The sequence below is a fragment of the Beauveria bassiana genome (genome assembly GCF_000280675.1).
Source record: "Beauveria bassiana ARSEF 2860 unplaced genomic scaffold BBA_S00005, whole genome shotgun sequence".
In the NCBI taxonomy this organism is placed as follows: domain Eukaryota; kingdom Fungi; phylum Ascomycota; class Sordariomycetes; order Hypocreales; family Cordycipitaceae; genus Beauveria; species Beauveria bassiana.
Genome location: NW_007930840.1, coordinates 1,011,110 through 1,035,697, shown reverse-complemented (window position 1 = coordinate 1,035,697; position 24,588 = coordinate 1,011,110). Strand labels below are relative to the sequence as shown.

Below are 24,588 nucleotides of genomic sequence, written 5' to 3'. Positions count from 1 at the left end.
CCAGCGGGGCCGTCCTGCAGGGGGCTTCCCTCCCGAGTCCCAGAACTTTGGCTTCCAATCCACCCATCATCTCTGATAAGTAGCAACTCTTTCTAAGCACGGCTTAATCGTTGGTCTTTCGACACTCGACGCAACCACGAGGGATTGGCGAGTCCCCCAGCTTACAACTTGTTGCTCCATGCCCAGGAGTTTTTGGCCAAGTCTTTTTATTCTTTGCCTCAATCGAATCCCTTGTTTCTCACAAACGACGCGCGCGACAACTGTGCTCGACCATGAACGAATCCACGATACGATTTTAAAGACCACACGTACGATTATAATTTACCTGGAGGAGGGGGGTATGAAATGAGAAACCGTCAATTATAACCATGGAAGACCCGTGGAGCACGCCGTGGGCGGTAGATGACCCCTCCGCGTCGCCCGGGCTACCACCAGCGCGCGAGGGCTTTGAGCGTTCCTCTTCCTGGGGTGAGGTGGCGCCGCGGCAATATAATGGCGGCGATCATGGGGATGAGGATGAGGATGATAATGAAAATGGCTGGGGCGGCTGGGACGACGGCAAGCAAATTGCGTGGGACGCAAGAATAGCGCCGCTGGGGGAGCCGGCAGATGGGCTCGCGACGCCGTGGGGAATTCGGGAGGAGGTGGACGACGACAAGGACGGGAATGTGCCTGACTCGGCGGCGGCGGCGGGTCTTGGCGTGCGGACGGTGGAAAGGATGGAGAGCAAGGCGACGAGGCTGCTGGAGGACGAGCAGGATGCGTGGACGGCGCCGCGGGAGAAGGATGCTGTGATAGCGGCGGCGCCGGATGAGGAGCTGGTGCGCGCGAAAGAAGAAGAAGAAACAGAACAGGTGAAGGGAGTTGCCAGGGAGGAGGAAGAGGAGGAGGAGGAGGAGGAGCTGGGAGGTTCAACGTTGGATTGGCAATCGCAGCAGCAGCAAAAGGCGTCCAAGGTGCAGGAGCTCGTCAACATGTATGACGGGATAGCGAAGGAGGCGGCGCGGCCAGCAGCAGAGCCGGTCATGCGAGAGTCGAGGTCGGCAGAGTCAGCAGAGGCATCTCCAGAGGATGTCTTTCGCCAACATCATATCGGCGTTGACGTTTCTGGCGTTGCCAAGGATGACGATTATGTCGAGAACCAGGGAGCCACAGCAATTGTCGCTGACGTGCAGCCCTCCACAACTAAAGAACTTGATCTGATAGAAAAGGCTCCCTCATTGAATGACGGTATAGCGAACGAGCAAAGGGAATCTGCGCCAGCAAATACCGCGCACGATACCACCAGCAATGAACAACTAAACCCGCAGCAGCCACACCTCGCTATCACGCAACCCAACATCCAGCATGAGCTCTACCCTATCGACCTCTCCCATCTCGACGCCTTATTCCCCGGCAGCAACCCCCCTTCCGACACCCCTCCCGCGTCCGTCCCTGACACCATCCTCCGCTCCACCCCCTTCACCACCACCTCGGAGCGCAAGACCTGGTACCGCGTCTCTCGGCTCGGCTCCGTGCGCTTCCACGACAATGGTGACGATGAGGCCACCTACCGGCGCGTCGCCTGGCCCTCGTCGGACATTCGCACCAAGACGCTGGACATTGTGCGTCGCTGGATGGAGCAGGACTCGATTGCGGGCCGCGTCGTGCTGGGGGGCGGCAGGAAGGCGGGCGGCCCGCTGGGGGCGAGCATGTTTGGGTGGGACGACGGCGCGCCGCAGGTTGAGATTGGAGAACTGCTGCTGCGGCGGCGGCAGCAGCAGCGGAGCGGGCATGCGGACAGCAAGGGCAGCAACATGGCGGAGCGAGGGGAGGATGGGGTGCGGGAGAAGACGCAGATGATGGAGACGGCGGGGGTGCGGCCGCTGGCAGAAATGTCGAGATCGCCGTGGGATGATAATGATGAGCCGCCGAGCAAGCAGAGAAGCTCGCTCGAAGCCATGCCACCTCCCCCGAGGCCGGCTGAAGCTGATGCTTGGCGGGAGAGTATCAGCGAGCCAGCGCCAGCGCAAGACGAGTCCGCAAAAGAGGGCGAGTCCGGGAACGACAATGATGACGACAACGACGACGACGATGATGATTGGGGTGAAATGGTTTCATCGCCGACAGTCAATGAGAGCACGACATTTCCCTCCTTATCCGCTCCCGTGGCAACAACGCCGCAGCAGCCGTCCTCCGAGGCGGCCTTGAACGGCCTCGGTTTCGTCGAGTCCTCGGCGGCAAAGTCGGTGCGGTCGGACCCGCCGCCGCCAATCCACACCGCTGGCATAACCGGCCTCGGCAGCTCGGTGGCAGCTCCGTCGTCGTCGTCGCCAACGTGGACGTCCACTCTGAACTCGCCGGCGCCTCTCGCACCCACCACCACCCGCGTATCCGCGGACAGTGGATCGCGAGAAAAGCCGGCCGTTGTCCATGGTGCGTCCACACCCGCCCTGGAAACGCCGCGTGCGTCGACGAGCAGCAACAGGGTATCTGCGGAGCATATCTGGACACCGGCCGCGTCGACGCCGACGACGACGACGGAGCACAGGCTGTCGACGGAACATGCGTGGACGGCCACGCCGGCTACGAATAACAGCGCGTTTATGGAGACACCATGGACGCTCAAGGTCGTCGGGGCGGTGGGCGCGACGACGCCGTCGGGCACATCTGCGAAGCCATCATTGGACAAGTCGGTGTCGGCCACGGATACGTTTGCAGTAGACGAAAAGACTGACGTAGACGAGGCGCTGAAAAGTCTGCCGGACTTGTCCTACATGCTGCACTAAGAGTAGCACGATACATGACGAACATGAATCAAGAAACAACATGGTGTATAATAGTATGCATAGCTTAGCGGTTGCACAGTGTAACAAAAAATCGCCTATTTATTAATCTTTCAATTTCAAACTACAACGAGCGTTGCGCCCATTTGTCTAGATGCTTCTCATGATGCTTACTATAATGCTGTATATATTAAAGTCGTATGGCGCCCTCGCCAGGCGACCCCTCGCTTTCAGGTGTCACGTCGCCCTCTGCTGCCTTTCGCGGCGGCGGCCTTACAAACATGAGCGCCAACAGCGAGATGGATGACAGGATCGCAATGTAAAAGTACGGCAGCCCCGTGTACAGCCCCTTCTTCTCGAGCCCGACATTAAACAGCCACGCCAGCACCGGCGCGCCCACAAAGGATCCCAGCACCTCGGCGGCGCCGATGAGGGCGTACAGGCGGGAGGTGAAGCTGGCATGAACGTAGTGCGAGACGGTCGCCCTGGCGAGCGGGGTGTCAGCCGCACCGAGGGTGCCGACAACGAGACCAAAAACGAAAACCGCAATGTTGGGGCTAAAGGCCTGAATGGCGGCGCCGAGGACAAGGCAGGCAGTCGAGCCGCGCGTCAGGAGCAGGTCCTTGGCGAAGACGGTGTAGTAGCTGCCGGCGGTGAGGCGGGCAGCGAGGTGCGGCAGGGTACCGAGGACGACGAGGGCGAGGACGCCGAGCGGAGAGAGGAGGATCGAGGTCTGGCCGAGGGTCCAGCCGTAGTTTTTGGAGACGTACTGGACGAGGGTGGAGGCGTAGGCGGTCATGCGCGCGTTTTGGAAGAGAAAGGTGACGAGGATGAGGGGGACGTTGGGGTTGCGCAGCATGGAGAGCGAGGCGCGGAGGTCGGCGAGGCCGCGCGCGAGGTGCGTGTGCAAGGAGGAGGAGGAAGAGGAAGAGGGGGATGATTTGGTCTTGACGGCAAGAGTTTCGGGGACAATGAGAAGGAGCAGGATGAGGCTGGGGGAGATGCCAATGACGATCCAGATGGGCACCCACGGGCCAAACTTTGTCATGAGCACGCCGGCGAGGAGCGGGCCGAGGAGCCCCCCCGTTGCGGAGCCGAGACTGACGTAGAGAAAATTGGTTGATCTGGACAAAAAAGAACCGTAAGTGAGAAAATTTGGCATGAAGAGAGAGAGAAAGAGAGAGAGGAGGAGAACGAGAAAGAAAGGGAGGCCACAGACTTTTCCTCTTCGGAGCTCACGTCGGCGGCAATGGCGTACAGCGTCTGTAGCAGCACCGGGATGCCGCCGCCGGCGACCTGGAACAGGCTGCCCCAGAGGAGCAAATACGGGTTGGCGCGGACGCTCTGCCGCAGCGGCGGGCCGAGCATCACGGGCGTGACGAAGAAGGAGGCAGAAAGGCCGAGGTAGGCGAGCAGGGCGGTAGGCTTGCGCCCAAAGCGATCCGACATGGCGCCGAATGGGAACGCGGTGATGAGGGCTTTGATGTGCGTATTATTAAGTCAGTAACATGAAACCCCAGTCACACACACACACACACACACACACACGACGGGTATAAATGGACACATTCAGACTTGATATATCCGTAAATGTATAAAAATAAAAAGAAGCAACTCACTAACTATGGAATTCACGAGGCCAGACCAGCCCATAAACGTGGCCAGGCGCGCTTGCACGTCGTCGTCCTTGCACGTCATCTCATCGAGCAGCCCTGGCGACGCATCGTCGAGGACGCCGTGGCAGATGGCATCCTCGATGAGTCGAAACATGGGCACCATCAGCATTAGGCCGCTACAGACGATGCAAAACTTGGCAAAGGAGACGAGCAGGATGATGTGGCGCGGCGAGCGGACCTGCCACCGCGCCGCACGTATACGTGGTCGAAACGGCGTCGTAGTTGCAGATCCATCTTCTGCTACTGCTGCTGTGGTGGTGGCGGCGGCGGCGGCGGCTTCTTCAGGCGTCAGCAGACGAGTCGCGCTCTCGTCGAGCTCGGGATCACCACGAAGCGCCATTGGTCGTCGGGGGGTGGGTGTTACTGTGGGCGGGGCAAAGGTCGAAAAGTCGATTCGCCCGCTACGTTGGCTGCGTGGATGGTGGGAAAAAGAGTGACGGGAGATGATGTGCCATGGAGAAGGAAAGAAGGCGGTCTCATGTGTTTTGATGAAAGGAGAGAGAAAGTGATTGAAAACGGCCAAAGCTGAAACTTGGAGACATTGCTGCGCCGCAGCGCTGGAAAGCTTAGATGGTGAGATTCAGGGGAGGGGTGGCGGCGAGGCGGGTCAGCCTTGTTGTGATATAGGGGGGGTATACAGTAGGAAGGCGCTACAAAGATGTGGCGCGTCCTTTTTTTGAGCGTACCTAACTAGGTACCTAAGGTATACAGTTACTTGGTAGCTCAACAAGCCTGGCGCCCCGATGACGATAGCCCGGTGTGGGGCGCTTCGTTTTGGTTGACCTGGCACGCCTGGCAAGGCTACCTAGTTATAGGCACACCACAAATTAATCCGGGCTCTGTAACATTATTAAAACATGTAATATAAAAGACGGAAGAATCATGAGCTCTTGGTAAACTTACTCGAGGCCTTTTTGCTTCTTTTCTTGTTTTTTTTATTAAAGTTTCGAAAAAACTCCCTCGCTAAGGCCTCCAAAGTACGGAGAAATACGTATGTACTTCTATTTTGATTGATACGTCGCAGCCCTTTCTTTGCCCGTGTTATATCCACGCTACATCCAAAAAGGTGGGACTAAGGGTCCATGTTGCTGAAAGCAGACGTCTACAGGATAATAGACATCAGTTAAAACTAGTCAGTTGATACTCTTTACTTGAAGATTTGGTGAATTCATTATCCATATCACCCATGAAACTTGCTTCTCATTCACAGTCAAAGGACTAGAAAAACGTTGATCTCTCCTAGTAATCCTAGCAAGGGACAATACGAATAATATTACCACCTACTATATTACCACCTACTATATTACCACCTACTATATTACCAGGGGGCCGGTTTCGTAACTGATCCTTTTTTATTACGCTCGTATCTTATGTGTCTGCTTGTACATTTCAAAATCTTGCTCATTCGCTCCGGCACGACGCTCACCTTGGAAACCCGAAACCCGGAGCGCCTCGTCTCGGAATATCGCATCTCGGCTGTCGCAGGTTGCGTCTCGGCCACTCTTGGTGACGACAACGCTAGCCTGGAAGGGGAAACGAGCCGTGATTGATATAAAAAGTGCTAGTAACTAGCTCGTAATCAACGACAGAAATGAATAAAAAAGGAGGCATCTTGTGACGTTGCAATTGTTTGCGTGTTGGGGGCAGATTTGGCTGACAGCTCACGATAGAGACGGACGACTCAGATGGAACTCGAATCAGACCGCCACTTATATGCCCGCGCACGGGAATCAAGAGCTAAGAAGGGTGCGCAAGTTCCAACTAAATAATAGTTGATGGCCCATTATAGAAAGAAAATCAACTCCACATCTGTTCCACAATGCCGAAGCCAAGCCGGAGGTTTTATTGTGACAGTTGAGCGGGCCCATGACTTCGGCTGTGCGGACCCGATCTGGTCCTGCACAAATATTGACCGGGGTAAAACCTGCCCGTCTTTGGCGGACCGTTGCCCTCGGAGGGCTCCGTCAAGCCGTCTCCTGCGTCAAGAGGCGTCGAGGGGCCTCGAGTTATTCGTCGCATGGCTGCCTTGCTTTCTCTCCACATTCGTTTCGGAGGTTTACGTCGGCCACCTTAACGCTTGTCTCTGTGCTTCATCAGCGAGATGGGATGACACAGGAGACAAGTCGACGGAGGAGCGGGAGGAGCGGGATGGCAGAAACGTATAATAAAGTCGTCTCATCCCATCTAGCATGTTTACCTTTTCTTCATTCTCATCATCACACACAGCTCAACGCTTCCTTTTCTTCACAAAGCAACTTTATTCTCTTCGACCTGGTGTCGCCCTTTCAGTTCGCCTTTCAAATTAATCAATCGACCTGGTAGTCACTCACTTACACCCCTTTTCAACCAATCTTTTTTAAAACAACAACTACTCAACCGCCAACATGGTCCGCATCGCTGTCGCCGCTCTCCTCACCTGTTAGTTTTCTCTCCCGTACCCGACTCAACACACACGAACACGCCATTACCTTCTTCTGTCTTCTTTCCGCACTCATCGACCTTCCCCTTCCGATGATGCCCGTATATACTGACCTAGACTCACCGTAGTCGCCGTCTCCGTCTTCGCTGTCGGTGACCCCTCTGGTGCCGCCAACGTCGGCAACGGCCAGGGCAAGCAGTTCATCACCGGTGGCTGCCTCTCCGACGCCGACTGTGCCTCTGGCTGCTGCGCCGGCCTCCAAGACGGTGCCGTCTGCTCCGCCCGCGCCGTCGCCAACGAGCAGGGTAAGCAGGGCTGCGGCTTTGGCGGCGCTGCTGCGGGTGGCGCGGGCGGCCAGCAAGGTGGCAACTTCAACGACCAAAACGGTAACAACGGCAACGGTAACAACGGCAACGGCAACAACGGCAACGGCAACAACAACAACAACAACAACAACAATGGAAACAACGGCAACAATGGCAACGGACAGCTCTGCGCTCGCGAGTTCACCGCATAAGCGCTGCGATGGTGAACAAATGGTAGCTCGTCGATGCTGCCGAGAAAGCAGCGATGTTGCTGCTGCCTGGGTTCGAAACTGCCACATATCAAGGAGAAGTTTCTAGTGTCATTTATTACAGATTCAAATAATGTCTTCTTCTCCCAGGTTATGCCTGTGCTAGTGAAATTCAATAAAAGCGTGCTAAAATCAAGAAAAAGGCGTGATGCTGCAGCGAGAAAGCCCCCAAAGCCAGACAACTCCAGCCGGCTTGCACAAGAAAACAAGAGCCTTGTGCTCGCTTTGCAAGGTTCAATGCTCTTGGCGCTCATCTTTCAATTACATAGCTCAACAGTTGATTATGAGCTTTGGGAGGCACTACAAATTTACTAATCACTGACCAGTTCATGCCCTGATCTTGAGTATTTGGGAAAGGCTCTAGGACTGACTCACCAGCTTTCGGTCTACATGAGTCTGCATAATAAAAATGCGACCTTGCTAGATTTAGTAGCGAACTTGCTAAACACAGTAAGGATCCATGTACAAATTTCAAGCAGTCATCTAACACCCCTGTGTCCAGCCCTGTCACTGTATCCGAAGTACTTCGGATACAGGGGTATCGCCAAGGGGGTTCTGACACCTAAGGTAGGTAGAAGAGGTCATTTTCTAGGCGACTCATGCGCGCTGTAAACATCGGGTGACTGAGTCTTGCATCTTTTGACAGGTGGGTAGGTTAGAGGTAGCTTTGGGCTGACTCAGCGCATTGCTGCAACGTTGACTTGCGTCCACCCAACCCTGTATCCTCTGGACCCTTTTTTGCGGTCATCAAACGTGATATCTGATCATATATACGACCCATCCGTAATGCCATCTCCAATACCTCCTCCATCAATACCGCAGGTTGCCTCGTTGCTACATTACGACATCCTTTTCAGCGAGCCAGACGACAGCCTCCCCGAACCCTTGCCCACCACCATTGAAGCAATTGAAGATGCACCAACCATCCATAAACTTCAGTCTAGGTGCATTGCCCGTGTGGGAACCTCTTACGCGGTCAAGTATGGCTATGCAGTGGAACCGCTCGAAGCAGAGAATATGAAATTTGTTCGCCAAAATACAAACATATACGTTCCACGAGTCTACGCCGTATACCAGCGTTTTCTAGAGAATGGAAAACACCAAAAGACATACATCGTCATGGAGAGGATCGCAGGCGAGTCGCTCGACAAGCTGTGGGATGGATTCGATACCACGGAAAAATTAGCCATTTCTCAACAGCTCAAAGAGACTTTTATTTCCTTGCGTGACTTGCCCCATGATGGATTCTTTGGCAGTCTAGACAAGACCAAGCTACGAGATTTTTTGTTTTGTCGCCGACGAACCCATGCCAGCCATCGACTCGCCATTCAACACAGAAGAGGCCCTCATCGACGGCGTACTAGACAGACAGGTTTTTGGCAGAAGATCCTGACAGACTACGGCACAAGGCCGCATATTACCGACAAGTCCTTTCAAAAGTATTCAAGGGTAATGGCCAGCCTGTTTTTACCCATGCCGACTTGCAACCAAAGAACATCATACTGCAGCCCGATGGACGCATTGCTATTGTTGACTGGGCAGCATCGGGATGGTACCCTGTGTATTGGGAGTATGCCGTTGCTGTCTGCGCACACAGGGGCTGGTCAAGCGATTGGCATACATATATCCGTCTTTTCCTAGACGAATATCCTAATCATTTCGCCTGGATGAGTCGACTGCGAATGGAATGATGGTTTTAAATTTCTTGTGCGGCTAGATTGCTCCTTTTTTTTCACCATCTACAACTCAATTTGCTTCCTCGGCAGACTCAGAGTCAGACTCTCTGGCCGGATCTACCGTCGCTCCGCGGTCTAGTCGAAGGAGGCCATCATAATTTGCCACAGCCGACGAGCGGTGCGCAATCGTCAGTACTGTACAGCCAGCAAAGTTTTCCTTCATGATTCTGTTGACAATCTTTTCGGTGCGCTCGTCAATACTGCTTGTGCCCTCATCAATCAACACCAGCCGACTACCCGTCTCCCGCTGCCTCATAATCGCACGGGCAATGCACAAGAGTTGCATCTGGCCTTTTGAGTAGCCAACATCATAGAGGTTGGCGTCCAGGCCTCCCTTTTTAGCCAGCGGTATCCATATATGAAGGCTCTTGAGCAGCTGCTCGAGGTCCATGTCCCGCTTCATCGCCTTTTCATCCATTTTGCAAGGCCCATCATTCATTGTAAATGGTAGCAGATTGGTGCGAATGGTGGCATCGAATTGCACCTGGTCCTGGGTTATGGTAATGATGCGGCATCTCAAGTCGTCCAGCGAGATGGAAGCAATGTCGACACCGTCAATCTCAATCACACCCTCATAAGATATGAAACCCAGCATCGTTAGGAATAGAGAACTTTTACCGCTTCCGCTGCGGCCCATGATGCCAATTCGCCGCCCAGCCGGAATGGACACGGACACATCCCGGAGCGCACATGAAGACTCATCATCCTCGGGCGTATAGTTGGCAAACACGTTTCTCATTTCGACTTGGCCTTTTGCTGGCCAGTCTTTGGGCAGTTTCTCGCTAGTCCGTCGAGGCTCTTGTGGCGTTTCCTTCTCAAACAGGGACAGTCTTGCCAATGCTCCAGACGACGTTTCAAGCGCCGTCCAGGCCACTAGCGTATTTTGAAGAGCGAGATTCAGATAGATGAGTCCCATAAAGGAAAGACCGACCGATGAAGAGGATGAGCTTTGCTCCATGAACAGCGCCAATGCCACAAGTGAAGTACCGAGACCAGCGGCTAAAAGACCAAGAACCATACCAAGCCATTGTTGAATAGCCAAGAAGACATAGAATGGCTTTTGGGAGTCTTCTAGAAGTATTATTCCCCGATGAATATTCTGGTTCTGCCAGCGAAAAGCCTGAATGTGTGTCAAGCCAGTCGCTGTTTCCTCAAAAAACGTGTGCAGCGGAGCCTTCGTCTCAAGGTCCAGATGACGTACTTGCCGGGATGTGCGCAAGTAGTATCGCTGAATAAAGAATAAGATGATCAGAATAATTGGAAGAGAGACAGCCAGGTAAGTTGCGCCGGCAAGGACAATACCGATCTGGATCATCGCATTGGTACCACAGTGAATGGTTCTAAGGAGTGCTGCGGGAAGATTCCTTGACAACAAGGTCATGTCTTGACTGTATCGATTCAATAGCGTCCCCGTCTTTGTCGTACTAAGAAACCTGAGGGTTGATCCCATTGTGCTATCGACAAGCTTCTGGTGTAGCTGACTGGACGATCGAGGCGACAACTTTGCATATAGAAGCCAGTACACCAAGCAACCTAGAACGCAAGTGGCCACCACAACACCTGCATAGCCAATGAAAAATGCAGACTTGTCGGGATTGGTTTCGATCCATATTCGGAGGTAGATTTCCGGGACAACTTCTCCAGTGGCATACAAAGAGGTAAGAGCGGTATGTAGCCCCATCTTCAACCAGCCAATCGGCCGAATGAAGAGACCATAGAGACGTATGTCACCTCTTTGGCGCAGTGCGGTGTTATTAAAGGCGACAGAAGCGGCTCTTCCCTCCAGAGATGTGCGAAGCGCGCGCTGTTCTCTTTGTTCTTTTTCGACGGCAACATTGTGATTGAGGGTGGTTAGGGCAACATCGAGTTTTCCACGATATTCATCAATGTGTCGTCGCTCTTTCAAAACATTGCATCTGGATCCCTCCAGTACAAGCAGCTGGTCAACCAGATCCAAGCACGCTGGAAGATGGGTGACCACAAAGACACTGCATCCAGCTCGCGGAAATATGCCATTGCGTCCAATCAGCTGATGGAGAATACAGACGGCAGTTTCATGGTCAAGAGAACTAAAGGCATCGTCGAGGATGGTTACTCGATGTTCTGCATAGGCAGTCCTCGCAAGTCCGACACGCTGTCGCTGACCGCCACTCAGATTTGACCCATTCGTGCCAACAATGTAGTCTGCGCCACCAGGCAGCCACTGTAGGTCTTCTTCGAGAAAGCATGCTCTAATGACGCTTGTAAACCTGGCTTGATTAAATTCCAAGTCTCCGATGATGTTTTCTCGAATCGTAATGTCCCGCAACCATACGTTCTCGCCACAGTATCCAATTTCATCCGTGTTGACAGAGACGGAACCTCCCAAGATCTCACTCTGGCCAAGTATCCCCTGCACAATGGTTGACTTTCCACCACCTGTGAGGCCAACAAGGCCTGTCGTAGAACCCGGTGTCAGGCTGAAATTGACCTTGCGCAGCAACGGCTCTTTCATTCCAAGCGGGGCAATGTCAGTCTTTCGAAATCGCACCAAGGTTGAAGCATGGCTGACGTCTACGCTCTCGGTAGACGATGCCAAGCTTGTCACAGTGATTGACCTTGGATCTCTCTTCTCTGCAAGACACAGAAACTTTTGGATGCGCGAGAAGCACGCCAGCATGTTTCCCCATCTTGAAAAGGTTTCCAGCACGGCCAGTAGTGGTATTTGGATAATGGACACCACTGTCAAAACGGGAAATACCTCTGCAGCGGACATTTGACCTTGAAAGGCCGGTCCAAATAGAGCTGCTGCAATAACGACCACAGGTGTCATCAAATCACCAATTAGAACAGGACCCATGCCTAGTGCCTGCAGGCGGCGATAACTTTTTGAACATTCGATTTCCTGATCCCGAAGATACTGTAAAAAGGTGGCCACTGTTGGCCCTAGGCCGAGCATCTTGATGGCAGTGATTTGTGGCAGAATTTTGGCCGTTTTTGCGACTCGAAGCTCGATATCTTTATTCCATGACGAGAACCTTGTCGCCATACTCCGTGCGACGAAATACGCCACAATGGTACTGGCAACAAGAGGACCGAATACCGAAAATGCGGAGATGCCGATGAACCGCGACAGGACGTACATGCCAAGTACAATTTCTAGAATACCAATGGGTATCTGCAGGCATTGCGGTATACCAGTGGTGATTCCATCGATATCGGTGGTCATGAGTGTGACGGCTGCTGAGCGTTTCGCTTCTTCCTCGGTAATGCTGTGCGCCTTGTGTATAATGAGTGTCACAAGGCCTCCACGCATCCGTGTGACGAAGCGGTTCATAAGATGTAAATGCGTTGTGCGTGACAGTGCAATTTCGATAAACATGAAAGTAGCGGCTGCTTGCACGCCACCGCGTTCCTTCATGTTATCCTGGTGCGGCTTATCCACCAGGTTAATCACACGGCGCAGGACAAATGGCTGTGAAAAGTTGAACGCGGTGACAATAAGTCTAGAAAAGACCAGTCCGCCGACGCAGTCTTTCCAGGCCTTGAAACACGCTTTAAGAAGCTCGTTGGATGAAGGATTCAGTCGATGAGGCTGCCAATGTGGCTCAAGCTTTTGGTAGAGTACTTCTGAAGAAAGCTCGGGATCTAGCTGATCCAAGTGGCGCAAAAGGAGCTCCGCGCGGAATCCCGTGGCAAAGACGGGCTTCAGAAAAAGAAACAGCACTCTGCCAATGAAGCCGCTCGTGGTCTCAAATCCGCAATTTTGGCGTAAAGCGTCGTCAAGAAGGAGAGATCTCTTTGATATCTCTTGTAGAGCGAGCAAAATCAGCCTCATTCCAGCGGCTACTGCCGCCATGCTACCCAGGGCAGTAAATCCTGGACGCAGGAAAAATGACCTGCTCCTGCATACTTCAAAAGCTAGGCTGAGTATCAGGTAGATGGAAGTAGAGGCTGAAGACCGAATGGAATGTCTATGTTCGATGTAAATGATGGCCGCTAAGCATGCAGCAGCCAAGAGCTCGATAGCCGTGGCCGGTATTGCCGTGTTTGTGCGGTGGCCAGTCGCGACTGCCCAAAGGACTAGGGAAGCAATCTGTGAAGCGAAAATGACACCAGTCGTGGCCTAGATAAAGATGCGTCAGCAATGAGTTCCGAGTCGGTAGCAAAAGACATATTTACAAGCTTTGCCCCTAGCAGCATCCCGCTGCGAGCGTACACAGGGTTTTGGTAGTAATGGCGAAATAACAATACGGAGAGAACCACTGCGAGAGACGAGAAAGACAGACTAAAAATAATTTGCTCGAATTTCAGGGTCAAGTCAAAGATGGACCCGATGGGGGCCCAAAAGGCTTCATCTCTGGAGTTGGCCATGACGGCAATGCGAGCATACAAGCTAGAGAGAGGAATATATACAAACTACGGATAGAACGTCCAACAAGGAGATGAGGAGCGGGAACCGGTCGCTCCATGTTTTATGTGTGACCAGTCACCAGCGCCATGGGTCACGAAATGGATCAGTTCCTCCATACATCCGCAGTCATCTCAACGGATCGGCAACGGGCCGCACAGCCTTGTTGAAGTCGATCCCACTTTCTTGGGGAACTTTGGCAAGGGGCATGTCTGTGCTGCTCCCATCCGTTCTGGACTCGATTCTCTTGCTCTCAATCAATACGCGTATGCAGGACTTTGAGGCTCTTCTTGCTTGCCAGCTTCCGATTCCAGGAACCTTTTTTATGCAGTCGTTCCCGCCCGTGGCTTTTCAAAAGTACTTTGCAGAAAGAGAGACACCCAATCGTTCCTTGCGCAAAATTAGGTTTTGAAAACTCGCAGACGCCGAGCCTCACACTCGCTTCTCTGTCATGCACAGTAGCAAAACTGCCGATTGTGCTCTATATAGATTCTTTCCCTATCGGACACACTTTCTGCGATTGGTCTGACTGGCGCGCCCCTGACGCCCTCAGTACACACACCATTTCAGACCTAAGCATCGAATCCCGAATAAGCTTCAATGTGACCCATGCCAGCGGGAGCGGCCAGCTCGTTACTCGCTAGTTCTCACTGCGTTAGGGTAAAAGCAAAACGGGAGGCGGTAGATTGTCCGAGGGGACTCAACTGGGTGCACCAAGAGCCAGGTTGGCCGACGCCAGGACCACGGCAACTAGGATTTGAGAGACGGAGACGAGCATGATGTTGCAGTTGGCGCGTCAGTAACTAGATGCAGTATGTCGAGTGTATGGTGTGAGTATGTCAAAGAAAGAAGTATGTGCAGATGGGAAATTGGGCTGGTAGAGGTGCATGCGGATGGCTGGTTTATGAAAGAGGGGCAAGCAGAGCAACATTATCTTGCAACATGAGTACATGACAGTCGGGAAGGGTGGTATCAGGCTACGAGATACGGCCAAACGGCTGCCTGCACCGTGGCGCCGACGCTATTTGCAGTTGCTGCATTGAAACGATGCAACATGCCGGGCAATTTCTGCCTGCACATAGGAACTTTTGCGCCACCCCACACACACTGATCCTCGTGATGAATGCCTGTTTTGACGAATAAAGTAGTGGCTTGACAAGCTTGACTTGCCAGTGCATGTTGTGGGAACATCCATTCCGAGACAATTCCAGGGTGCGAATCCCAGTGCAGTGACAATCTCGGCCGAGCAACCTCAAATAAAGACGGGCAAGAGGCTTCATCGGGAAATGAAGCGATTCAAAGTACAGGTAGATTTATCTACAAAGTAAGTGACGTACTAATGCTCGGCAACTGTTTCATTCTCTCACAGCCCGTTGCAAACTTGTTGCTCGTTGAATCCGGTCTTGGGCCAAATAATGAGATGCTAGCTAGCTTGTCAAACAACGAAAGGTTATTTCTTTTTTTTTTTTTTTTTTTTTTTTTTTTCAAATTCCGCTGTATTTAAATCTCTAATTCAAGAACTTTTCTTGCTCTGTTAGTCACGATGCTGGCTGGGGCAAAGTTCCCATGACTGATCGCAATCAGAGGAGCAGCCACAGCACGCCACCAACCAAGGTTCCAGATAGGAGTGCGCAAGATGGGCCCTTCAAGAATTTCCCACATTTATTAGCGCCCGGAGCACTTCCGTGTGGGGTTTCCCAGAGGCACATCCGGGGCAATACAACTTACACATGTAAGGAGAGCGCTGCAGAAGCCGCCAACACGCCCGTACCGCTCAAAGTACCAGCAAAATGGCGCATAGTCCCAGTTGGGACTCTGATCTGCTTGATTGCGGGGAACATCCCGTTCTCGAAAGTGCTCAGCTTATTAGACTGCAAGCGACAGGGCTGAACGGAGTTTCCTTGCCACGCAGCAAAAACCAGCACAGCCGTGTGAACTTGCTCCAAGTCGTCATTTCTATTGTAGTACGAAAACTACTCAAACTACCCAATTATACTGGTCATCTCCAAACTACTTTACCCTTTCGACAGTTCCAAGCAGGTTTTGCGTATCTGAGCCACATGGCTGGCCAACAAGGGCTTTGTATCAGTCGACGTTGTCTGATCCGTGGTTCAAGCCGTTGGAGGCGCCCTCATGGCGAGCGGTCAAGACAATCCCAAGAGCGCAGCCAATGGGTGCAAGACTTGTATGTTTTGAATTCGGCACTCAGCTTGCATGTGCTATCGCCTTTCTACTCGTGGCTTGACTCTTCAACCAGAATGTCTTGCGCCATGTTCGCGCAGGCACGGCCATGACACGTCATCGCTGGATCAAGCCGCCATTTTGGGTCATGTTTCTGGTGCTTCGACGAAGTGGTACCAATTCTACCTCGACGACTTTCTCATGCTATTAACCTTGGTTTCCCGAAACCTTGTCCACCAAGCCCTCGCTCTGCAGGGCAAGGACAGCGGCATCCCGTATCCGAAGCTGCCTTGCTGATGCCGCCAAAAGTCCGACTTTGGCCCGCTTCCGCTGCGGTCGGTCAAAAGCCTGAAGCAATCTTGACAGCCCAAATAGTTGCCTTGTTCTTTTCCGAGATTCGGATGCGACCTTTCTTACCAGATCGCAATAAAGGAAATGGCAGCGACATGGGCAAGGGACCTCGCTGGGGTCCACTCACACGCAACAAAAGATGCCTCTTCTCGGCTCGTCGCGCATGGATTTGAATGCTGTCGCCCTTTCTGTCGTCAGGTTCGGTAAAGCTTGTGCTTTTCCCTATTGATGGGCCAGCTAATCGCGCCATGTCCGAGATCCGCAACCTCCGTCAGTAGGTGACTAAATGTTGGAGCGGGTGGGCGAGGTAAATCAGCAACGTTGAGTGTCATCAATGACTGGACACAATATTTGATCAAATAATACATCATACGTTTTAGTCACAGCTCATGACAGTATGATGGAATATTCCGTTTCCGAGCGAAAATCTGCCGCGTGCGGATCTACGCGGGACAAGGCACACGCTACGGGATCTTGGTGTATTGAGACGGGCCAAGTTTTTAGTCTAACATGGCCAAGTGCAGAGAAGGGTGTATTACTCAATACAGAGCAATTTGTTTTCGACTACAGATCTACAGAACTTGCATATTATGCAGGTAGACGGTGACTTTCTCAAGTCTCCCCTGCGTCTTTTCGTTCTATCTCGCATCAAGGAGCAGATGTACCTGGACGATGGTTCAACTCCGCCAGCCAGATGTCGCCAATAGAGTCACCGTCAATAGCTACCATGTCTTCGCCCATTGTATACCCGCTAAATTAGCTTGAACTAGTTCCTTTGTCACGAGTTCTTCCTTTCCAGCAGTGAGCAGCTAACCTTGGGACTTTTCTTCCTCGGTCGCAGAAGCATCGTTTTGGTCCAGACTATGGCAGAACAGGAAGGTGGCCTTTGACTCCACTGCTCTCGTGTTAGCCGTGGCAGCCATTCACAGTTGAAATCCCGTAGTCATCTTCCCGCTTATCTGAGAGGACAGACAGGGGGAGACGATAAAGCACAGTCGCAATCTTGGACCAAAGGACGCAGATACTGTATAGGCGGAACATCTCTCCTCGTGCCATGGACATCGTCTTAGATCTCATCGGGCATGTGAGGATGATACAGTCTAGTAGAGAACCCCTGCATTGCTTACTAGCCATCAAGACGGCGCCTCCATCGCCAAGTCTTCATCGCCAAGGCAGGAGCAGCCACAGATCGGCCGGGTCAGTCAAAAAGTGATCGTCGCCAAGGATCCAAAGGGATCCTCTGTTCTGCGACGCTCCCGGGAGGAAACTGCCATGCCCCTTTTGGAAATCACATCACTAATATCGCTTACAACTTGTTTACACATGGCAGGGCAAGTTGATTGGAAAACCGGCACCAGAAGAAAAATCAACCTGCTTCTCTTGGCCTAGGCACATCTTTTGCAGTGACTAGCTCGCCCAATGGATAGCCAAGGACGGCATTCGACGCTGCAAGGTCAGGGGCAAATCCGAGGCCACCACTCATGAACGTCGTCAAGCCACACGATATCACGGTACTCGTCGAGCAGTTACATTACGAAACCAATACTCTGAACGAGAGTTTCGACTAGTCTCTTAAGAGAAGGCAGACCTTTTGTGATGCAAGCACGCCATGCTGAGTCGCGTCAGGTGTACCAACTAAGACCTATCAAATAATGCAAAAGAAGCAGAATGCCTTGCAAACAATGCTGGTTAATCTTCTCAACCTTCCTAATATGGCAATTCGAGGCACCTTCAGCTCATCTCAGGATGCCTTCACCATAAAGTATATAAATGTCCCTTGCACTCCGTTGCAATGATTATTCGGCAACCCAGTCTCATTCCCCTCCTTCCAAGCATTGCCACAAAGATTCAAGATTTCAGAATGGTTTCCTTTTCCAAGATTTGCTTCGCCGCAGTTTCTGCTGGCAGCGTCCTTTCTGCGCCTGCACCTCATGGGCCTCTTACCAAGTTTGGCGAATTGAAGAAGCTCCCCTCTAGCTGGGTTGCCGTTGGTGCTGCCGACAGCAATGCTATTATCAAGGCTCAGATTGGTATCAAGTAAAACAACATCAAGGGCCTCCAGGACAAACTCTCTGATATCGCCAATCCCGACAGCCCCAACTACGGCAAGTGGCTCTCCAAGGAGGATGTTGACAAGTACACTGCTCCCGCTGAAGCCGATGTCGCTGCCGTCAAGGCCTGGCTCGCCAGCTCCGGCATCACCGATATCACCATGCCCACCAATGAGTATGTCTCTACATCTTCTCATTTCACTTCTTCAAGCAAGACACACAAAGTCGACTGACTGTTTACTCAGCTGGCTGGAGTTTTCCGTTCCCGTCTCCAAGATGGAGTCCCTCCTCGGAAGCAAGTACGAGTGGTTCGTTCACCTCGAGACTGGCGAAAAGGTACCCCGTACCAAGGAGTTTTCGGTTCCCCAGAACCTTCATAGCCTGATTGATGTTGTGACACCCACCACTGTTCTCTACCACAACATCAATCCTCACACCCACGACAGTGGGCTTTCTGCCGCTGCTGACAGCGCCACCAGCCCTGCCTCCATCAAGTCGGCTTACAACGTCGACTACAAGGGCACCGGCAACACCCTCGTTGCCTCTACCGGATTTCTTGGTGTTGGTGCTTCCCATGCTGACTATCTCAACTTTGGCCGTCAGTTTTCTCCCGGTCTAAAGGACTTCAAGGATGTCAGCGTCAACGGCGGCAGCAACAGCGGCGACGGCAGCGCCCTCGAGGGTAACCTAGACACCCAGTACATAGGTGCCCTGGCCTTTCCCAACCCCAGCGAGTACCTTGCCCACGCCCCCGAGGGCAGCGACAACGACTCCTTTGACGATGCCTTGACTGCCTTTGGCAATTACCTCAACTCGGCTAGCAACCCGCCTTCTGCCGTCTCCACCAGCTACGGTGGTGAGGAGGATGGAGTCGATGCTGGCTATCTTGACCGCATCTGCAACGAGTTCATGAAGGCCGGCTCCCGCGGTGTCTCCATATTCTTTTCCTCTGGAGACAATGGCGTTGGCGGCAACGGCGAATCCAGCTGCCAGAACGGCTACTACCCTACGTGGCCGGCTTCGTGCCCCTACGTCACTACGGTCGGTGGTACCGAGTTTGACGCATCTGGTCGCGAAGTTGTCGCCAACTTCCAGCAGTACAGCCCAAACATCACATCCCCCGGTGGCGGCTACTCCAACCACTTCCCTGCCCCTAGCTACAACAAGGGCGTCACCACTGCCTACGCCAATAGCCTCAGCACCGCCCAGCAGCAGCGCCTTAATGCTAACGGCCGTGGTTACCCCGACATCTCCCTCGTCAGCGTCAAGTTCCAGATCAACGTCAACGGCAAGGTTGGCCAGGTCGTGGGCACCTCTGCCTCGAGCCCCAGTGTTGCCGGCCTTGTCGGTCTCCTCAACGACTACCGTAAGAGCCAGGGCAAGTCCAGCCTCGGCTTCATCAACCCCCTCCTCTACTCTGACAAGGTCAATGCCGCCCTTCGCGATGTTACCTCTGGGGCCAACTTTGGTTGCGACAGCAAAGGTTTTCCCGCCAAACCGGGCTGGGACGCTGCCTCGGGCCTTGGATCTTTTGACTTTGGCAAGCTCCGTGCCCTCATCTAGCAAGCGGAAGCATCAAGAAGTATTTTTGCTTTATTTTTTTTTTATTTTTTTTTATATATGACCTTACGTATATAAAGTCTCTTCAACAATTTGCGCTCAACATACAGTTTATTTGCAAGTCAGGCTGCAATCCCGACTACCAGTGAGAACGCTGTTCGTCGTCGTGAAGATGTATTGTTTGAAAGCTTGATGTAATATCGCGGCCGCTAGCAAGAGACTGGTCGCGTAGTATATATACTCCCAGGCAATGAGTAGCGTGACACATTGGTAGGAGTCTACCCAACAAGTCCGAAGATGAGGGTCACGATGCAGTTGTCTAGGGTATGATGCGAGGGCGAGAGTGTTTTTCCAGGACACGGCAGCAACCACATGTACGTGCAGCAAAATGGCATTGTGACCAACACAAGGGCCGAACAATGGAAACTCGGCTTTTTGAGCCGAGACAGATTGCATTGTGCTTTGCACAAGGATATCTACGGACGGGGAGACCGGTGACGGGGTGAAGTAGGTATAAGACGATGTAGGAGGTCAACACGACAACGCCACGAAGTAGCAAAGTCTTACGTTCGTCTCCAGTTTCAGTACTGTTCATTGTTTTTCTTGTCATCTATCGAGCATTTGATACATTTTTTTCTTGGTGTCGAATTGTGTGGTTTCGCCAACATTGCACGAGAGCGTTGCTAAACAGCTGATTAAAGGTCGTCCGAAAAACTTACAGAAATTTCCCAGAAATTATGGCTGCCGCTCAGTAATATCTACCTATGTATTTGATGATTACCAAGCCGAATTGTACCTATATTTCGGTCAACCTTATTTCAGGTTGGCGGGTGCCTATTGATGGCCCTGAAAAGATGCCCGCAAAACGCCACACTAAATGACGCTAACAGGAAAAAGTACGCAAAAAGGCCGCAAGCCACACATTGTGGCGATGCATACCTGACAAAAGCATGAAATCAACAGCATCAGATCTTCATCTGACCCCTGCAACTTTTGTCTCCAACAAGTCTGAGATGGATACTTCGACTCGACAACGCGTCCCTGGATGAAATACCCCATGACGCATCAGACACAGCCTGTGTGAAATTGTACAGAGACTGCTTGCTCCATTAGCCGACTGCAGCCATATCTGGCAAACATTTCACCCCCAGCACAGCCTTTTCCGCATCAAAAAAGCGGCCGATGCTACGGGTTTCCATCTAGACTGTGTTTTGCCAACATCTAGGACAAATCTCGCAATGATTATCGACGGCGAAACGTACGCCTGCGAGGGCTGCATCCGTGGCCACAGGACACGCAACTGCCAGCACAGCGGTAAGCTTTCATCACGGTCCGATAACCGGGCCATCGCCGACGCTAACGACCACCATCATCTAGACCGACCTCTTCAACACATCAAGGCCAAGGGTCGTCCAGTATCACAGTGCAACCACTGTCGCTCAGAGCGCAAGAACAGATCCGCGCACGTCAAGTGCCAATGTGGCAAACGAGCGTCCGAGGGAGGTTCAGGTAAGCAACCCCCCCTACCATGGTCTGCACAGAGAGATAATCGGCTAACGACATACTCAGACTGTGGTTGCTTTTCTGGTGGGAAATGCAAGTGCGCAACCAAAAAGAGCCCGAAGCAGGCGCCGACGCAACTCGGCGACATCTCAGAGACCTTGTCAGACCTGGCGTCGCCCGCGAGCACGCTGAACACGGCAAGCCCCGCGCAGCTATCTACCAGCGGTGATCTTCAATGGTCAAATGCTGCGACCCCGGCGTCTGATTTTACGTCCCTCGATGGTCTGGCGCAGTTTGACCCAAACTCGTGGCTCAACACCCCGCAGCTCGATGCCGCGGCCGCCTTTGGTGGAAGCGCCGTGGACCATTCGAGCGCCCTCGCGACGCTACCGACGACGGGGGCAGAGACTGGATTTCAGTCCGCAAACTACCAACAGCAGTTCCCAATGGGCGTGCCTGATTTTGCAAACGTGAATGATTGGCCGGCCTTGGACGACGAATCCGCAAAGCAATTCCTCGCCATGATGGACCATCCAGCAGGCATGGACTTGACTGGCTTGGATGCCAGCGCACTGAATACAACGGGAGGATTCAATATGGATCCAACGTTTGGGCTGGACTTTTCGTCCTTGAACCAACAGCAGCCATCTGCTCAACCTGTTACGGAGACAACAAACGGCGCAAATTGCAACTCCAAGCGGGAAGGAGGATGCGGGCCGTGCTGCGGGTAGCTCCGGGCGCCCAATTTTGTAAATATCATCAAGACATATATGTACACATTGTAATCCGAAACAAGGTTCATCTTGAATCGGTGAATCGGCAATCAAGATTGTCTTCGATCTCCCCCGCCGGCGCATGTGCCGTGATCTATCACACCATCGTTGACGTATGGCGGGGTTCGAAACGCCAAACCCCACCAAAGCCAATCTCCAAATCGCTCGGCCCGTCAACTTTCGCAACCTCGCGCCTTACCTCCTCCACCTCACCATTGCGACAACCGCAACAACTTTCCCTTTGCGATAATCAACATGGCAGGCGCGCCTCTTCGGATCGGCTACGTGCCCGAGCACTTTTCCACGCCCATCTACTTTGCCCAGAAGCACTACGGCCTCGACGCCGTCCTGACGCCGTTTCCCTCGGGCACCGGCGCCATGATCACCGCGCTCCGGGCCAAGGAGATTGACATTGGCATCGGCCTGACTGAGGGCTGGATCGCCGGCCTCGGCAAGGAGGACCTGCCAGGCGACGGCGGCTATCGTCTCGTAGGCACCTACGTCGACACCCCTCTCTGTAATTTCCGCCCACTGCGCCCTCCTCCCACCAAAACCTTTTTTTTTTTTTTTTTTCATTTTTTGTGTTTCATTTCAGCGTGCTGACATTTCTTTCTTCCTTTAGGCTGGGCCATCTCGACGGGTGCGCAACGCCCAGAAATCACGTCCATCGAGTCCCTCCGAGGCGGCAAAATTGGCGTCTCTCGCATCGGCTCTGGCAGCTACGTCATGGGCTTTGTCCTCGCCGACCAGTACGGCTGGCTCTCCCCCGGCGGTCCGCCTCCGTTTTCCGACAATGTCGTGCTGCACACCTTTGCCAACCTGCGCGGCGCCGTCAACTCTGGCGAGGCCGACTTCTTCATGTGGGAGCACTTTACGCAGAAGCGCTACTTTGACTCGGGCGAGATTCGCCGCGTCGGCGAGATTTACACGCCGTGGAGCAGCTGGAAGATTGTCGCGTCGACGGACCTGCCGGCGGGGGACGCGCGGGTGCAGACGCTGTTTGAGAAGCTGGACAGGGGCATCGCGCACTTCAACGACAACCAGGAGGAGGCGGTGCGGTACATTTGCACCAATCTGGACTACACCGAGGCGGACGCGCGCGAGTGGCTCAAGACGGTCAAGTTTCCTGCGCGGACGAGGGGCGTCAAGGCCGAGACGGTCGAGAGCTGCGTGGCGATTCTGCAAAAGGCTGGCGTGCTGGTGCCGGGCAAGGGCATGCAAGCGGGGGCCATGGTAGTTTGAAAAGTTGTACAATCAGATTAAGCTGCTAATGTGAAAGCATTTTGACCAGAGATGCAGTATTGACATTTTTATTTGTAGGCTATATACTTGACACGCAATCTTGTTGCCGATAACAATAGAGGTGGGCGACACTCTTCAATACCACGTGCTTGCAGTTCCAAACGCTCTTCGTCTCCCTGTGCAGAAAATGCTGCTAGGCAGCAGCTCAGCTGCGCCGAGATTTAATTCTCCATCTCGTTATGCGTTGACGCAGTTGTCACCGGCAAAGGCGGCCTGGGCCTCCTTGAGCGGCTTGGTGATCTTGTTGCCCTGAGTCTGGACGACTCCCTGGACGGCGGTGGGCGACTTGGCCTTGAGCGCGGCGATGAGGGCCTCGGCGTCAGTCACTCCCGTGTTCAGGAAGTCGCGGACGGTGTCGCACTCCTTAGCCTTCTCGACGTCGGCCTTGCGGCCCTGGAGCTCCTTGGACAGCGCATCGCCCTGCTTGGCGAGGTCGTTGGACGGACCGACGAGCGAGAGGCACTCGTTGACGGTGAGCGGCGTCATGTTGGTAATGGCCGTGGTGCCCGCCTCGACCTTGCTGATGACGGCGGCGGCCTCGTTCTTGAGCGGCTGGGGGTCGCCGTTGAAGTCGGCGGCAGCTTGCTGAAGGTTGCTGAAGCCCGTCTTGACGTCGGCGAGCACAGAGGTGACGGTGGCCAGGTCGCGCTCGACGAGCGTGGGAGGCGAGCGCTCGACGGGTGTGGCGACAAAGGCCTGGGCGCCGGCAAAGAGGGCAACAGTGGCGAGGCTAAACTTCATGGTGAAAAAGTGTTGTGTGTTTGACTTGTCTTGAGAGAAGAGAGTTTTAAAAAAAGAAATGAAGCTCTATAGAAGAAGACAGAGAAGAGGATTGGAGTGTTCTGTGAACTGGTGTTGCTGATGATTCGAGGCTCAAGTGAAGCAGAATCGCAGACTTATATAGTCACGCCTCTTCGAAGCAGCTGCAAGGGCAATATACATCTTCACGAGCGACCAGCCGCAGCCGAGGTGTCTTTTTTTGCATAATGTGACCCTCGTGTACGATACGACGAGCCAAGAGCGACCTGAATAACCTTGATGTGTAATAAATGACGCCCGCCGGAGGGGAACATGAGTGGTCGGCGTACCTAGTAGATGAGATTTGTGGTATAACTAGGTGAGGAATCCCGAGGCTCTCCACATCGCGACGACAACCGCTAAAGTTAGATCCCCGCCAGGAATCCATCCAACTAGTCTCGAATCGACTTCCCCGCACTATAGCGCAAAAAGTTGTCGCAGCTTCTGAACCTATCGGCAGTTGCTGATCAGTTCAAGTTTGTTGTTGACAGGTACAAGCAAGACATCAA

The 24,588-nt window shown here is 53.1% G+C and overlaps 9 protein-coding genes across 9 annotated transcripts; 6 read left to right on the top strand and 3 right to left on the bottom strand.

The window, feature by feature from the left end:
- Positions 1-368: 368 nt before the first annotated feature.
- On the top strand, positions 369-2,768 carry BBA_02610 (glucan 1, 4-alpha-glucosidase; the record flags this gene model as incomplete). The annotated part of the gene is made up of 1 exon (XM_008597707.1): positions 369-2,768. The coding sequence occupies one exon, from the start codon at positions 369-371 to the stop codon at positions 2,766-2,768; it is 2,400 nt and encodes a 799-aa protein (XP_008595929.1).
- A 187-nt stretch (positions 2,769-2,955) lies between these two features.
- BBA_02609 (major facilitator superfamily transporter) lies at positions 2,956-4,781 on the bottom strand (the record flags this gene model as incomplete). The annotated part of the gene is made up of 3 exons (XM_008597706.1): positions 2,956-3,889; positions 3,985-4,243; positions 4,385-4,781. 3 exons carry the CDS (start codon positions 4,779-4,781, stop codon positions 2,956-2,958), a joined length of 1,590 nt encoding a protein of 529 aa, XP_008595928.1.
- A 2,044-nt stretch (positions 4,782-6,825) lies between these two features.
- On the top strand, positions 6,826-7,377 carry BBA_02608 (biotrophy-associated secreted protein 2; the record flags this gene model as incomplete). Its single annotated transcript, XM_008597705.1, has 2 exons — positions 6,826-6,859; positions 6,989-7,377. The coding sequence occupies 2 exons, from the start codon at positions 6,826-6,828 to the stop codon at positions 7,375-7,377; spliced, it is 423 nt and encodes a 140-aa protein (XP_008595927.1).
- Positions 7,378-8,220: 843 nt separating this feature from the next.
- On the top strand, positions 8,221-9,125 carry BBA_02607 (phosphotransferase enzyme family protein; the record flags this gene model as incomplete). Its single annotated transcript, XM_008597704.1, has 2 exons — positions 8,221-8,883; positions 8,943-9,125. The coding sequence occupies 2 exons, from the start codon at positions 8,221-8,223 to the stop codon at positions 9,123-9,125; spliced, it is 846 nt and encodes a 281-aa protein (XP_008595926.1).
- Positions 9,126-9,180: 55 nt separating this feature from the next.
- Positions 9,181-13,523, bottom strand: BBA_02606 (multidrug resistance protein MDR, putative; the record flags this gene model as incomplete). The annotated part of the gene is made up of 2 exons (XM_008597703.1): positions 9,181-13,275; positions 13,332-13,523. 2 exons carry the CDS (start codon positions 13,521-13,523, stop codon positions 9,181-9,183), a joined length of 4,287 nt encoding a protein of 1,428 aa, XP_008595925.1.
- Positions 13,524-17,774: 4,251 nt separating this feature from the next.
- On the top strand, positions 17,775-19,706 carry BBA_02605 (family S53 protease; the record flags this gene model as incomplete). The annotated part of the gene is made up of 4 exons (XM_008597702.1): positions 17,775-17,854; positions 17,905-18,129; positions 18,187-18,318; positions 18,389-19,706. 4 exons carry the CDS (start codon positions 17,775-17,777, stop codon positions 19,704-19,706), a joined length of 1,755 nt encoding a protein of 584 aa, XP_008595924.1.
- A 1,235-nt stretch (positions 19,707-20,941) lies between these two features.
- On the top strand, positions 20,942-21,937 carry BBA_02604 (Copper fist DNA binding domain protein; the record flags this gene model as incomplete). The annotated part of the gene is made up of 3 exons (XM_008597701.1): positions 20,942-21,017; positions 21,081-21,212; positions 21,273-21,937. The coding sequence occupies 3 exons, from the start codon at positions 20,942-20,944 to the stop codon at positions 21,935-21,937; spliced, it is 873 nt and encodes a 290-aa protein (XP_008595923.1).
- Positions 21,938-22,234: 297 nt separating this feature from the next.
- BBA_02603 (ABC-type nitrate/sulfonate/bicarbonate transporter) lies at positions 22,235-23,221 on the top strand (the record flags this gene model as incomplete). The annotated part of the gene is made up of 2 exons (XM_008597700.1): positions 22,235-22,496; positions 22,602-23,221. The coding sequence occupies 2 exons, from the start codon at positions 22,235-22,237 to the stop codon at positions 23,219-23,221; spliced, it is 882 nt and encodes a 293-aa protein (XP_008595922.1).
- Positions 23,222-23,458: 237 nt separating this feature from the next.
- BBA_02602 (cell wall protein) lies at positions 23,459-24,022 on the bottom strand (the record flags this gene model as incomplete). Its single annotated transcript, XM_008597699.1, has 1 exon — positions 23,459-24,022. One exon carries the CDS (start codon positions 24,020-24,022, stop codon positions 23,459-23,461), a length of 564 nt encoding a protein of 187 aa, XP_008595921.1.
- Between the last annotated feature and the right edge of the window lie 566 nt (positions 24,023-24,588).